The sequence below is a fragment of the Populus alba genome, chromosome 4 (assembly GCF_005239225.2).
Source record: "Populus alba chromosome 4, ASM523922v2, whole genome shotgun sequence".
Lineage (NCBI taxonomy): Eukaryota > Viridiplantae > Streptophyta > Magnoliopsida > Malpighiales > Salicaceae > Populus > Populus alba.
Window position 1 is genome coordinate 17,081,453 of NC_133287.1, and position 15,949 is coordinate 17,097,401.

The 15,949-nt window shown below is 33.9% G+C and overlaps 1 protein-coding gene across 2 annotated transcripts; it reads left to right on the plus strand.

The window, feature by feature from the left end:
• Positions 1-4,080: 4,080 nt before the first annotated feature.
• LOC118039725 (DEAD-box ATP-dependent RNA helicase 1) lies at positions 4,081-15,360 on the plus strand. 2 transcript variants are annotated; one of them, XM_035046510.2, is made up of 12 exons: positions 4,081-4,287; positions 4,407-4,457; positions 5,503-5,581; positions 7,136-7,283; positions 7,408-7,897; positions 8,567-8,721; positions 9,075-9,252; positions 10,124-10,311; positions 13,105-13,309; positions 14,076-14,181; positions 14,662-14,831; positions 14,944-15,360. In XM_035046510.2, the coding sequence occupies exons 4-11, from the start codon at positions 7,159-7,161 to the stop codon at positions 14,769-14,771; spliced, it is 1,557 nt and encodes a 518-aa protein (XP_034902401.1). In that variant the 5' UTR covers positions 4,081-4,287; positions 4,407-4,457; positions 5,503-5,581; positions 7,136-7,158; the 3' UTR covers positions 14,772-14,831; positions 14,944-15,360. The 2 variants fall into 2 exon arrangements, with proteins under 2 accessions (XP_034902401.1, XP_034902402.1); XM_035046511.2 differs by lacking the exons at positions 4,081-4,287; positions 4,407-4,457; positions 5,503-5,581 and having other exon boundaries at positions 7,007-7,283.
• Positions 15,361-15,949: the final 589 nt, after the last annotated feature.

The window sequence follows — 15,949 nt, forward strand, 5'->3', positions numbered from 1 at the left end:
CATCGTATAATTTGTCATTTTAAATCTTACTACAATATTTTTTGTTATCCTCTCAGTATATATCGATGAAATTTTTATATTTGTATTTATTGAAGGATATATGGATAAAAAATTTTGTTGATAAAGACTATTACAATATACTGATATAATTTTTTATTATTAATAATTCTATTTATATTTGTTAGTTTTCTACGAGTGATTTTTTTTTTTCTCCCATCAATACCAGCCAATTTCACCAACAAATTTAGGCATCTCCCACACCTTTTACGACAACAATAAACACCACTCTCATCAATTCCAACCACGGCCACCAACAAATTTTAGCAATTCCTCACGCTTTTTCCAATGACAACAGACATCACATTTCCCTTTACCCTTTTTAACTACAAGAAATGCCAAATTGTCGACCATTTCCTCGTCAAATTCCAACCACTTCCATCATTATTTCCAGCCACACTTAACATTTCAACCTAATATTTCATTTTGCAATTCCAGCCATTTTTCTAGGAGTAATCATTTTTTTTTGTTTGGTTTTTATTAAAAAAAATAATCAAATTAAATTTAAAAAAAAAAACCGAAACCGGTTCAAACCGACCGGTTTTGGTTTGGTTCGGTTTTTTAGGACAAAACCAGTTCAACCCGGTTTGGCTCGGTTTTTTCAGATCTGACTCGGTTTTTTCCAGTTTTTTTCAATTTGGGTTTGGTTCGGTTTGGCTTTTTTGATCTCAGACTTATAAAATCTAAACTGAACCAAACCGGTCGGTTTTTTCAAAATTTTAATTGGTTTAGTTGGTTTTTTTTCACGGTTCGGTTTTTTTAATTTTTTTTTTCTTGTTTTCTCGGTTTAATTGATTTTTTTGGATTTTCAGTTTTTTTCTTAACTCTACATTTCTCTCTAATCACAACAATAAAATCTACACATTTCCCATAACTTGGATTTTATTAACTTGCTATGTGTGTTATATATATTCTCCTGCTAACACAAACAAAATAGAAGAAATGTTAGAAAGGCTGCAAGAATGTAGAATTGACACTGCCAATTTAAATTAGGTCCGACTTTAATAGCAAACCATAAATCACATGGAGTTTCAATGTAGTTATATACCATAATCAGGGGCAAAATATTTAATATACTTGTTTTCAACAAGAAAATTGGACAATTAAAACATGTTTTATACATAAATTAGAAGTCTATCAAAAGCCCACAAAAGCTCAAAAACCAACATAGATTTTTTTTTATTTTTAACATAAATTAATCAAACAAAATAAAAAATTATCAGTTTAAAGTTTTAATTATTTTTTTAAAAATAATTTGGTTATTTATTTTAGGTATAAATCAAATCCAAATAAAACTAATCACCCCTACTTGACAGCCTTTGTTTTTTTTTTTTTTTTTTTCTGTCATTCGACCTCTTGTTTTATTTTCTTTTTAGCTAGCGTTTTCATATTCGTGCCCTAAGACTTTATTGCGCACGTTAAATTTGGGTGTATAAATTTTTTTTTTCTTGATTTTTATCTCTTGTGAACCTCTTTTTTGTTCTTCTTTTTCGTTTTCTATTTTTCTTATTTTCATTGCCTTCGTTGCTGGTATGGGCTTTGATTATGTTATTTTTGTTTTCTAGGTCACCTTTTCTTCTACTTTGTGCCTCCAATCATTCTCATCTTTTCTTGTATTTGATGGACTATGAGGCTTTTTTGGGGTTCTTGGTTTGTTTTTGTGGTATCTGTGAGAGAGTTCTTCGACTATGATTTGCTTTTTACTTGATTGGTTTCTTCACAAGGTTTGTTTTCTTTTTTTTTTTGGTTGCCCTCTTCGTGTTTGCTTTTTTTTCCTCTTTGAATTGCCTATAATCTTGTTGAAATGCTAAATTGCTAAATGATGTAAAATGCAGGTGCAAAATATTTTACTGTTTATTCTTGACCACCCTTTACTTTTCTTAATTAACACTTTGATTATGGTAATGGTAGACTTTGACTCTAGATTAACAAATTTTAGGACGTGATATAGAAGAGATATGAGGTTATAAGTCTTTCAAACTAGTTACATGATTTTGAGGTTGATAAGGATGCAAAAAATCACAGGGAATATTCTAGAATGAATTATTTCTTGAGATTCTTGTATATCATTCACAATGTATTCTACGACCTTCACTGCCAGGCTACATTGATTTTTTCTTTAATGGATTTGTTTAGGGGGTGTGAATCTTTTCTTGAATAAAAAACTGCACAGAGTCTCTTAGAGACCCCTAGGGGTGTTGATGAGGGATCCTCCAAAGATCAAGCTAGTACGAGTATTTTTATGTGGCAAAAGACATTAATTAAGGTATTAATGAACTTTTATGAAGATAAAGAGGAATAAAGAGAAGAAAATATAGAAGTTATAGAAGAAGAAGAAGGATTGTGTTTATGTCTCAGAATATAAAGTTTCGAACCTTTTTCCTGTGTACGCATGCTTCCTTTTATATTACATTGATAGACTTGCTTCATACAACGTAAAAAGGGTAGAGATGTAATCTCGTAATAGTAAAATAATATTATTTAACTGTTCGTGTCATCACATCTAATTAATATAAGCATGAACTACTTGTTCGTATTTAATGGGATGTGATGAGTATCATAATTATTAGCACATGCCCGGGTATAGGAAGCTTAGTGTAGAATTACCTTTTATCTATACACTAAACCTAAAAAAGAGATGGGTTAAACTCACACGCTGAACCTAAGAGGAAATCGGCTTGCTTGTGACTGCACCTAATAATGGTCAGGGATGGGCGAACCATAGCCCAACATGAAGTTAGGCACGGACGCACCATAACCCAACATGGGCACAGACACGCCATAACTAAATGTTGGGTAGAGGGCGGACACGTCCTGGCACAACGAGTGATTGGGCGTGAACGTATCCTTAACCCAACATATATTTGGGAGCGGACGCGTCTTGCTCCAACGTGAAGGTAGGCGCAGACGTGTCCTGGCCCAGCTTGGAGTTGGACGCGGGCATGCCATGGCCTAACGTGAAGTTGGACGCCTAGAAAGACATAACTCTATTTTAAATTGTGACTTTTGTATAATGGTTTTTATATGGAAAAAGCTTGTTAGAAAACCATGACCATAGAGATCATATAGGGTTTGCAATTCCAAGATAAACATAATTAAATCAAATCTTATCATTCTAATTCAAAAGTAATAAGACACACAAAACTAACATTGGAACAATTTTTTTTTTAATGTTAAATGATTTTTTTCCTCTTATAGCATGAATGACTATGAGATCTAAAAATATGGTAATTTATATTGCCTATCATGTCACAAGGAAAGTTAACTAAGTTGAAAAAAAGGTAAATAGTCATCTTTAGTTGGATTTGGCGAAAGATGCTTTACCCACCAAGTAATTTGGATATGACAGGATGTTAAACTTAAGTTATTTAATTATTTAGGTACGAAAAAAGATGTTATTTTGACTATTGTTAATTTTAATTTTATTATTATTATGATTAATAGTATTATTATTAATAATAAATTTGAAAAAAAAATATTATTAAGAAAAATTATAAATTTGATTTAAAAAGTAAAATTAAAAATTATAAGAACTTGGGTCAGACATATTTAATATTATTATTTTTCATTATTATTAATATAATTATTAATAAATTTTAAAAATAATATTATTACTATTAAAAAACTATAAAATTTAATTTAAAAAATAAAATTAATAATAATTATTATAATTAGATCAAGTTTGCTTGATTTTAGCATGATTATCAAACTCACGATGGTGTGGTTGCTTGAATCTGACATTATATTTATAAATCTAACTTTCAATTGCTAGTACTATAATAATTTATATGGTTAATAAATCAGCTCGCATTAATTCACGAGCTATTTATCTTAAAAAATTGCTAATTTTCCATGAATATGAATAATGGCAATGTGGTGCATGCAATCTGAATAAGCAAAAAGAAAAATGCCAGTGTGAAAAATAATATTCTCAAAATAGTTGATTGATTAAACACGGCTGGGTTTTACTGGACCCTTAAAACAATTTATGAAAGAAAAAGAAAAGAAATTTAAATGACAGATCAGTCGAAACAAGGACACAATCAGGAGGAGTCTATTAACCCTATTAGATTTTCCGCATCTCCTTTCTATTTCCCTCCCTGTCTTTCTGTCTGTTCCATAGTATCCATAACCGGCGAAGCCTTACCTATTCCGGCAACCTTTCTCCGCTCACCGAATCCGAACTTGTCCCGCTAGATGTCTTTGGGCTACACTCACACACTGTGATTGGTGACTTTGTTTTTTCCTTTTATTCTCCTTTTTCCTGTCTTTGCATTTCTCTTTTACTGGTTGGAGCTGTTGTTTGATCAATTATGTGTGTTTTATAAGTTGCTAATTTGTTTTTGTAGGGTTTCTGAGGCTTTATCCCCACTGTTGGTGCAGTTCTTTATGCTTTATTGGTTTGCTTCTCCACTTTTATTTCTAGGCTTATTATAAATGTATTTTATTCTTTGCATTTTTCTCATTGTTTCTTCTCTCTGCTTTGGTTTTCTGGTTGGTGGCATGTGCCTTAGTACTTGTTCTATTGCTGTGGCTGTTGTATTTTCTTGAAACTCTCTACCATCTCTTTGTTATAAGATTGGTTTCCAGTTGTTTCTCTTGCTTCTGGTTTGGGTGTATGCTGTCTCTTTGTTGTTGCTCGTATGTGTTGGGTTATGCAGCTTCTTTTTTTAGATGGACTTAGCAGCCAGCACCATCGTTAGTGAATTTTAGCCTGTTAGGAAAAAAAAATCAACAAGCAAAAGTTAGTTTTCAATTTAGTGTGTTGATATCATATTTTTCCACGTGGGAAATTAGAATTGAATTTTGAGCATGCTATTCAGACAAAATTAAGAATCTTTTCGGGTGACAAAATAATAAGAAGATAACTGAGAATTTAGAAGGGGGAGAAAGTTTATCTACCAATTATATATATGCTTTAGAGAAGTTTTCTGTGATTTTTTAAGTGCTAGAAATGTATAAAATCAAACGAGTCTATATCACCAGAGGCTGAGGTAGACTTAACATTAAGAAGGAAGGGAAGAAAGAAAGAAAGAAGATGAAGCTAGGGTAGACTCTCAGTGCTTACCTTCTTTCCTTAATTTTCTTGGCCACTGTTTCTTCAGTGAAGCTTTTTTTGTTGTGGCCCTTTCAAACCTTTAAAAACTTGGACAACCCATGCCTGACTCATGTTATTGCTTTACTGCAATGCTTTTATGTTTTGGAACTTGGTTTTAGGTTTGGATGTGGTCCTTCTTCGATGTTAATTTCATCAATGAGCTTTTCACTTTTTGTAGTTACATGGATGCTGCTATGCTCCTTTTTTTATATATAGCTCAATGTTGCTGCTTGCTATGCGTGCAGTTTTAGCTTGCCTTTTGATTGGCATTTGATTTATTTTTCCATATCTTGTCTTGAACTAGTTTTGCATGGTTGAATAACCTCGGTTCTGTGGTGCTTTTCCAGATTCATTTGCTGTAAGGATTAGGAGGGTTATTGCTGTCTTTGAATTGTTCTTCCCAGGACTTTAGCCTACATCATCTTGGTACGAGTTCGATCCTTTTTTCATAAAATCTACACTTGCTAGATGAACGTTAGAAAGATTGTCCATTTCGAAAGCCTTATATTGCAATGGGTTAATGACACTCCTGTCACCGCTATTCTGTGCTGGAATTTATTAAAAAAAAAAGGTTTTATGTTTTATTCATCCATGTCATTTCTTTGCACCTGCATGCACAACCCTTTTTTTAAAAAAAAAAAATTGGAGAGGTCTGCACCTTATGTGTGTAGAATCCAATGGTTTTGGTTTTTTGTTTTTATTGAAACAAAGAGTTGCCTCTGTGTTAAGCATAGAAAAAAAGGAGCAACAATAGTTAGGAGTCTGCTATTTCCCATTGTGTTATATTAGGAAAAAAAAAAAGTCAAAAAACAAACAGAAAATCATTTCAAATACATACAAAGAAAAATTAAAAAACAATAGTAAGAGCAATGAAACCACTAATTTTCATATCATGGATAGACAGAAAATCCACACTCATACAATTAATCATCAAAATACACTCTTTGAGATATTCAAAGTTGCTTTTCTCACAAAAAGAACAGAACTATACTCCATAAAAATTGATTAATTCATTGACAAGCACAAAAAAATCAATAAAACACATTGATTTTCCACAAATGAGAAACAATAAACGAAATATAACAAAATCCATTTTCTCAAAACTTCACTACAAATGGAAAGATGAAAGCAAAACCGTACCAAAATAACAAACAATAGGTGATTATAACAAAAAAAAACACCAAAAGTAAAACATATTTAAGGGTACAAAGAGATAGTACCTGAAGTTGGTGTATAGGCTCCTGGAGAGTCATGGAGGGAGAAAAATGGTTAGGTTTTAGAGAGAGATGGGCGGCTCTGCTCTCTCTAGCATTATTGGTGAGTTGTTTTTCCAAGCAACCTGGAGAGGGCGTGAGGTGTTTAACCTTTTGACACACATTACATCAAGGTTCTTAAAAATATTTTTTTGGACACGTAAATTTTTTAACTAATTATATAAACAATTTCAGCCATGTAGTAAATAATAGTATAATACAATTAAGACAAAAGTTACATAAACAATACAAAAGTTTAAATACCTTAAAACACATAGTTCAAATTAAAATTCATATATAGTTTAAACTAAAAATCTCTTACAATACAATTCTATCCATGGAATTTTATTACCTAACAATCATCAAGCCTAAAACAAACAAAGTTTGAAATGTATAATGGATGTACAAAATAGTTAACTGTTTATTCTAAAAATTATTTTTGTAGTCATCAATTATAAAAAGCTAACTATTAAGCTTAGATTTTGTCTTTTAAAAATCTATTAAAAAAACCAGATTGGGCTTGGGTACCAGCCCAGTGGAAAAAGTCCATCGGACCTAATCCGACCAGGTTGAAGGATGGTGGTGGATTTTGATGTTTTGGGGCGGTGTCAAGTGGAACAATATCCGCTCCCGACCCGATCTATTGCCATCCCCACAGTACCCAGCAACTCTCTCTCTCAGCTGTTTTGCTTGACTTGACTAGGGCTTAATTATATTGTGGAAACAGGGACGGGAAGAAACAGAGAGAGAATGGAGGAATCAACAATAGCAAAACAGAATAAGAATGTGCCGGTGTTGCCATGGATGAGAAGCCCGGTTGATGTAAGCAAATTTGAAGAGTACCCGCTTGATATCCTCCCTTGCCTTGACCCCAGGTCTCTCTCTCTCTCTCTCTCTCTATATATATATATATATATATATATATATATCTTGATATATTCAAATATTGTTTTTTCGAGATTATTTTGTTTAAATCAAAATCTTTGTTCATCATTTTAGGTTGAAGATGGCTTTGCAGAATATGGGTTTCAAGACACTTTTTCCAGTTCAAATTGCAGTTTGGCAAGAGACTATAGGGCCAGGTGCCTTTGAGAGGGACCTTTGCATTAATTCACCAACAGGAAGTGGCAAAACTTTAGCCTATGCTTTGCCAATTGTGCAAATGCTTTCGACTCGCGCTGTCAAATGTCTCCGTGCATTGGTTGTTTTGCCCACTCGTGATTTAGCCTTGCAGGTTAAACAAGTTTTTGCTGCCATAGCACCTGCTATGGGCTTATCTGTTGGTTTGGCTGTGGGCCAATCTTCAATCGCTGATGAAATTTCAGAACTTATTAAGAAACCCGAGCATGAGGCTGGGATTTGTTATGACCCCCAAGATGTTTTGCAAGAATTACAGAGTTCAGTGGATATATTGGTGGCAACCCCAGGAAGGCTCATGGACCATATCACTACCACTAAGGGATTTACACTCGAGCACCTCTGTTATCTTGTAAGCATCGAATTGTGCTATCTCCAACTTACATTTGCCACATTTTAGTTCTGAAACTCTAATTTATTTCATGTTATTAACACCAAGTTCCTTTGTTCTCTGTGAAAGTTTATATGGGACTGAATTCTTGTTGCCTTTTTTAACAAATAGATGAGTGTTCCCTTTTCTTTTTAAATGCTATTACTTTGGTTAAATTTTATTATAAATTGATTCTCAGAGGAATTTGCTTTAATTTCATCTTGACAATCCATTCTAATACGCAGGCTAGCTGCTAGCTACTGGTTTTCCATGCTAATATACTTTTCAGTTGCTGTTTAATTAATTAAATGTGATCTTATATAAGAATAAAAATCTTGATGAAGAACTCCAAATTAGTTTTAGTAATTCCAACATATCATAGGCTTAAAATTTTAATGTTTTTTTATATCACTGCATCCCATCGATGGCCAACAGCTTTCGTGATTGATACTTTACTCTACCTTTTTGTTTTCCTCTTCGTGTTTCTTCAACATGATTGGTTCTAGGACATCATGTTTGGAAGAAACAAATAAAAATTTTAGATTTTGGTTGTATGAATGCACGGGCCACAAGGTGTTGCCTTAACATATTTTCATTTCTGTCATTTTTTAGGTGGTAATGTTATTCTAATAAACCAAACTATTATTTTAGGTTGTTGATGAAACAGACCGCTTGCTCAGGGAATCATACCAATCTTGGCTTCCGACTGTGCTCAAATTGACCTGCCCTTATGATGAAAGCCTCATGCCTGGTGTTAATAATTTTCTTCCTTATGCATCTGGTTCCTTAAAAACCATAAGGAGATGGTGAGTTCTATATTTGTTTATCTCCCTCCACAATATCTACCATGAGCTTCTTCTTGTCTCAGCAACAAGTTATTTTCATGCATTAGCCCATACATCAGTATTATGTCACTGCATATATTTCTGGCCAAGAGAGTCTCTCGTAAGTCACACATGCTGCTAGCAGGAGAATTATTGTGATGCTTGAATTGATGCTCAATGTGATTGTTGGGGTTAATGGAGCACCTCCTGCATCCTATGGGATGATATACAACATCTTTAAGAGTTACATGTTACTATTGTATGAAAAGATAAGTAAATTATATCCTTTGATACATTCAGTCTTGGTTGTGATTGTTATTTGAAATATTTTGCAGTGGTGTCGAAAGGGGGTTCAAGGGTAAATCTTACCCTAGGCTTGCGAAGATGGTTTTGTCTGCCACATTAACCCAAGATCCAAGCAAGCTTGCTCAACTTAATCTGCATCATCCTTTATTCTTGACAACTGGTCAAAGACGTTATCAACTCCCTGAAAAATTAGAATCCTACAAACTGGTATGCTATCACTATTGTATTGCCAGCCTGTGCTTGGTAACTGTGGTTTATGGCTTAATTTTGAACTTTTTATAGCTGTTGATTCAACCTCAGTTTGATCAAAGTTTCAATTGGGAATATGAAAAGATACATTAAAACAGATTTTGATATGATTTTACTTTGTACAACTTGCTTAATACAATAATGTTATCTTGGTGCAGATTTGCTCTTTTCTTATTATACTAGTTAAATTAGATGTTATTTCTCCATGATTGCAGGGAGTCCATTTTTGGCAGGGTAAAGGGTAGAAGTTCTGAGTATTGATTTTCCAGAATGTTCTTAGAATTGCAATGGGAAGAACTTTGAAAATTTAGAGATTTTGTGCCAATCTTTGCGGTTTAGATGTGGTAGAACATAACTTCAGTTCCTTACTTTCGTACTCTCTGTCCTAAAATGAGTATTATGTGCGAAAAAATGACAATTTATTTTCAAATTGGAGAAAAATGAAAGATTATGTTCAATTTGTGGAAAAATAAATTAGGTGAAGTAAATTTTGAATTTAAAGAAAAAAATTTAAATTTTATTGTTTTTTGAACATGATGTTCATTTTGGGACTAATCTAGTATGATATTTTTATATGATATATTGGGGGCCAATGTTTTCTTTTTAAAGTTCTCCATATAGGGTTTAAATTTACATTTATATTGCTATTGACTCAAAAGTCAAAATGTTTTGAATTTGGATTCTGCTCATTAAACTAATTATAGTAACTTGATCTCCAATCATATAGTTACATTTTCTTGAAGCATGACAATGACAGGGAGCTTAGCTCTCCCTAAGAAATTAATCGTGTTTTCTCTACTAAAATGAGCTTTCTACATGTTTTGAATAGATCTGCGTGTCCAACCTGAAACCACTTTACTTGGTTGCGGTTCTACAACATTTAGGAGGGGAGAAATGTATTGTTTTCACATCATCTGTGGAGTCAACTCATCGACTTTGCACCTTACTGAACTTTTTTGGTGATTTGAAAGTCAAGATCAAGGAGTATTCAGGTCTTCAACGTCAATCAGTAAGAAGGTAATATTATGATGAATTTACATTATTGAATGGGTACTAGGTAGAGGTGGGACTGGTGAAAAGGCTTTTACATGTATGACATTGGACGACCTAAAATAAACAGCAAATTAGTTGGACCATGCCTTGAATTCTTATGATCATCTCTTCCACCGTGTAGGAGCTACCATGATCATGAGAAGACCATCTATTCAATATAGCTAAAGGAAAGATTTTAATATTACATGAAAATATCTTTAAAAAATCACAAGAATGGAACTATAATAGAGATATGAAAAGGTAAGTTTGAACTAGTTCATATCTAACGAGATAGAAATGGGATTTGTAATGACAACATTGATGGGTTGCTATAATATTCATCTTTTCATAACTATTAAGATCCAAGAAAACTGTCCTAACTCTAGCAAAACTGAATAGATCCTTGCATAGATGAGATTTGCTTGATGATGTAGAGGGGTTATGTATGGATTTGTTGGTTGTGTTTGGTGAGAGTGTTGTGTACCAAATAATGCCATGGGGACTAAATTTAGTGGCCAAGAATGAGTCTATGGTGACTTTTGAATGATGGGGAGTTGTATTCGGGTTTGACTTTGAATGAGGGCTTAAAATGGTGTTTTGGAGACCGAGGAAATACTTGGGGGGAGAGGTGAGGACAGTCTCAAAATTTGAGGATGATGCGTTATGAGATATTGTTCCATATGAGCCATGATCATCATCAAGGCTTCCCATTAAACATGATCCAAATCCATACAAGAAAACCAAAAAAAGCATGATTAATCAAGTCAGTAGTTATCACTATAATGATATATAATTAATGGGATAATTACATTGAACCTCCTATAGTTTGATTGTTTTTTTTCTCTGCCTTCGCATTTTGAAAAATTACATTTTACATTTATAAGTTGCATAATACTTTATATCCGCTAAAAAAAATCAACAAAAAAGTTGGAATTATTTATAAAGTTCCATTTTATTTCAATTAATGATAAAAAAACACATGCTATGTTGAAATAACAATATTGCCACTCTCCCCTCTCCCTCTTTTTCCCAAGCATAAAACCCAAGCCACCACCAATCTCCACCATACTTGCTGGAATCCTGGCACAACTAGAATCCATAACATTCCCATGACAACAACCTGTCTTCAATTGCTCAGCTATTTCTGCTATTTATCATGTCCAAAGGGGCACCTTGTTTTAAACAAAGATGTAACTGCTCCAAATAACTACATTTCTGCTGTTCAACCTTCATGAAAACACTTAATCTTTCTTTCAACCTTCTAGTAAAAACTGAAAGTTTGTGTATCTTGTGTAAAAATCCTGCCATGATGCCATATAACCTCAGGTTTGTTGCACCTGTGCGAGAAAATGGGGAACATATGCAGAATTGAACTGACCCTTCATCATCACATTACCTACTAATTCTTCATGTGTTCATCTCGCCCATAAGGGGCTTTTCATTAGATCCGACAACCATGTTCTGGTTTGGTTCATACTATTTGTCATTCATAGTATGCAAGATCTTGCCTAGAGTTTAAAGATAGAGAACATAAAACTTTTTTGCAAAAATTAAATCAACTTGCCGCTTTCGAATTATTCTAGGATCACCTCAACTCATTAACTCTTCCTTCATATAAAGAAAATTGATTATGCCTCCCTTTTCTCCCACTAAAATACCTAAAATCTAAGCTAAGATCAGCCTGAAACCAGTCCTAAAAACAACCCAGAATTCATAGCTTCAAATCAACCTAAAAACCGCCTTTTTCTATGGCTCTTTTGTAGGTTCTTTTCTCTAATATGGACAAAGAAATTTGGGTTTTTTCATGAGAATGTTGTGGAGAGAAACAAAGAAACAATGCACACAAGAGTGAGAGTGAGTGTTCTGTCGTTTCTTTTAGTTTGCAATATATTATATATGAGGGTAGGAGCGTCATTTCACACGAGAAATTTTAGTTTGACTGGGGATGTAAAGTATAATTTTTCAAAACACGGAGACAGAGAAAAAACAATCAAACTATAGAAGACTGTAATTATCCCATAATTAATTCATGATCATAACGTGAGACCATCTCCAAATGAAATTAGTGAGAGCAAATTAAGCATCTACAATTGACATTTGGAGTATGGGGAAAGGGAGATAAAATGTAGTTTTCCTAAGATGCTTCTAGCTTAGAATGGAATCCTTGTCGTATTTGTAACATAAACATATAATCCCTGTGACTTACTTGTAGTCCACTGGAACTTCAATTTTTAAAATAAAACATTTACTTCATGTTGATTGAAGTCTTTGTTCTCAGGGAATATTTTTGAATAAACTTTAGGTGAAAATCATTTAAATACTACATTTGTGAAGATTATGGAAGCAGTAGGTGCAACTTCCATCCTTGAGAGAAGACCGCCTAAGATGTTTTAGCCCTACATAGGATGCTAGAGGCCCCAGTTTGGAGAAGTAATAAATTAGCAAGTAGTATTGGGGAAAAAGGAAGGGGGGCGTGAACTAATGTGAATGAAGTGGTGTCAAAATTTTATATCGCATGATATTGAGGCAGTTTTGGACTATGATTAAGCAGAATGGCGCAAAAGAATCTATAACCCAACTAGTTTAGGATTGCGGTTTCATTGTAATTGTTGTATTTGTTAAGATGATGTCAAAGAATCATGGGGATTTTGAAAATTGCAAAATGCTTTCTACGGTTCCTAGCCAAAGGCTGTAATTTACTGTAATAGAAGGTTTATGGATTATATCTGACTTATTTAATAAAAAATGAATGTAACAAAACTAAATTAAATGTTGCAGCAAGACCCTGAAGGCCTTCCGAGAAGGGGAGATACAAGTACTTGTTTCCTCCGATGCGATGACTCGTGGAATGGATATTGAAGGAGTGAGAAATATCATTAATTATGATATGCCTGCATATGTAAAGACATATGTTCATCGAGCTGGTCGAACAGCAAGAGCTGGCCAGACTGGGCGTTGCATCACATTGTTGCGCACGCATGAGGTATATATTCTTTTTAATTTCTTCTCGAGACATATTTTGTGGTAATGCATCAATGAGATTACTTCAGTCCAAATTCGTTGCTGACACACACTCACATACATGGTTAAACATTCAGGCTCAATGTTGTAGGCACACACATGTAGAGGGAACATTGTTACCATCCATGGTTGATCATAAAGGTTTGATGTTTTATTTTGCTGTTGTGAATTGTCGGTCACCATTTACAACTGCCTGAGCTCATATAAGAGAGCAGACTCATAGATCAGTATATCATCAGCTTGATTTTGACCTATTTTTATATGCTTGTTCAGACCATTTGTGGGATGGGATTTTTATTTTGGGTTATTGATGTCAAAACATTTATTCTAAAGGAAAAGTTGTGCTTTTTGCTTGAAGCTGGTTTGAAACTAAGAAGTTGGAAGCATCTAACATTAGCATGATCTAACAAGCTGGATTCACAATATATGGAATATAATAAAAATTACTTATATCAAGGGGGGAACTAAATTCTGGATGAACCATGGCCATCATCACATCAGATGAAAGTTGAATGTATTCATTTGATTCAGTACTGACCATCTAATGCATGTCAGTGCAATTTTTTTGCATGTCTGCTCAAAACAAATTGGTTGTCTGTCTGCTGTATTTGTTATTGTTGCCTCACAAGTGCTCAATTGCAGCAACCTGGAGGCTCAACTGGAATCATTCTTAACATATTTTTAGCAGATTGAAATAGTTAAATAATCTACTATTTAATTTGTTTCAGGTAAAACGTTTCAAGAAACTGTTACAGAAAGCTGATAATGATTCTTGTCCAATTTACTCCATCCCTTCCAGCTCTGTTAAGTCACTTCACCCCTTCTATTTATCTGGTAATTTCTTGGCTTTTCTTTCCTATGGAGAAACTAGTAATTGCTTTGGCAGATACGTACTCTGCATTTGCTCATGAGTGAAAGTAAAAATTACTGTTGTTTTTCTTTAGGATTCACTTATTGTTGCAATTTGTCTTGAATTTAGACTACAGATTCAATTAATTTTGAGATAATAATGTTAAACCACTGTTCTATATCATTTTTTTTTTTGGTCCTGGTAGCAAAGATATTGGTCAGTCATGATGATTTGGGCACGGTTTTCTTTCTTTCTTTGTCAATTGCTGTTCACCATTACCTTTGGAAAGGAAGAGGCTGTAAAGATGATATGTGATGAATAAGATCTTTGTGATGATATCATGTTTAAAATGCTGGTTGTATCCTCGCTGGACGAGGAAACCATGAAAATTCTGATTTCTAAATAGAATATCTTTAGATGGTGGTACAAGTAACACTGAGCTTTTTGTTGCTTTTTATGCGCAGCACTGGAGAAACTTAAAGAAACAGTTCAATCAGAAACATCAAGAAAGGGAAAAGGTGGTCTTAAATTTTCTAGAGTGAGTAAAGGAGAGAAGAAATCCTTGGAGGAATAGCTTAATCAATCAAGCTGGCAGCATCTTTTCCAATGTCTAGTCCAACTTTGGTGTTCACAGGTTCGTGGAAGTTTTCCGAAACATAAAACTGCACCATGATGATGAAATCCATATATGTATAGAGATGCAATTTTGCAAGTAACACTGAGCTTTTCGTTGCTTTTATGCGCAGCACTGGAGAAACTTAAAGAAACAGTGCAATCAGAAACATCAAGAAAGGGAAAAGGTGGTCTTAAATTTTCTGGAGTAAAGGAAAGAAGAAATCCTTGGAGGAATAGCTTAATCAATCAAGCTGACAGCATCTTTTCCAATGTCTAGTCTAACTTTGGTGTTCACAGGTTCGTGGAAGTTTTCTGAAACATAAAACTGCACCTTGATGATGAAATCCATATATATATATATATATATATGGATGCAATTTTGCAACTCCGCCTATTTTACATTTGGGTTCACACTTTGTCCATCACCCGAAAGCAATATTCAGCCCATCTTTGGAGAAGCTACAATTAAACTCGATTAAGGGTTCCTAACTAGTTGTTCTTGGATCCTTTTTGTCTTTTCTATACCATTTAACGACCAACTTCTGTGACATGTGGTGATGCTAAACCATCTAGGTTGCTTATAGGAAAAAGTTTTAATTAAGCAAAATGTACTCCTCCACTTCTAAGGGATTTCAAATGAAGCTTTATATCAGCAAACATGGAAGCTTTGATCTAAGATGCAGATGAAAAATACAATACCAGGCCCCTGACCATTGAGCACCATCTTTGAGATGAAGCTAAAAATAAAAAGAACAGGTAAAGGAGGACCTTGGGAATCCCAGTTCACTCGATGCTCAGCTAGTGCAGACTTCAATGTGTAGAAGACACTAACTATACGATAACCCGAATTAAGCTGACTTGGTACTAAACTTTCAAAAAAAAAAAAAAAAGTTATGTGATTTATTCACCTTTCAGACGAGCTTGACCCTTGATGAGTGCAGACGCTCTTCCTTTTTATATTTTAACTTGCCTTGATGACGTGTTTTTCCAGGAAAAAGTTGTTGTATCGTCGATAAATCAGTCCCCAAATTGCCGAATCCCCTAAAATGCATGGCAACAAGTATGTCATCTGAAACTTCAAATGTTAGACAAGCACAAAACACTTGGCAGGGCAGGGAACGTGTCAAGAACTCTTCA

Excerpts from the sequence above, each read along its gene's own strand:
- LOC118039725 (XM_035046510.2), top strand. The coding sequence starts at position 7,159 with ATGGAGGAATCAACAATAGCAAAACAGAATAAGAATGTGCCGGTGTTG. Across the intron at positions 9,253-10,123 it reads AATTAGAATCCTACAAACTG|ATCTGCGTGTCCAACCTGAA; the intron begins GTATGCTATCAC and ends TGTTTTGAATAG. Across the intron at positions 14,182-14,661 it reads TCACCCCTTCTATTTATCTG|CACTGGAGAAACTTAAAGAA; the intron begins GTAATTTCTTGG and ends TTTTATGCGCAG.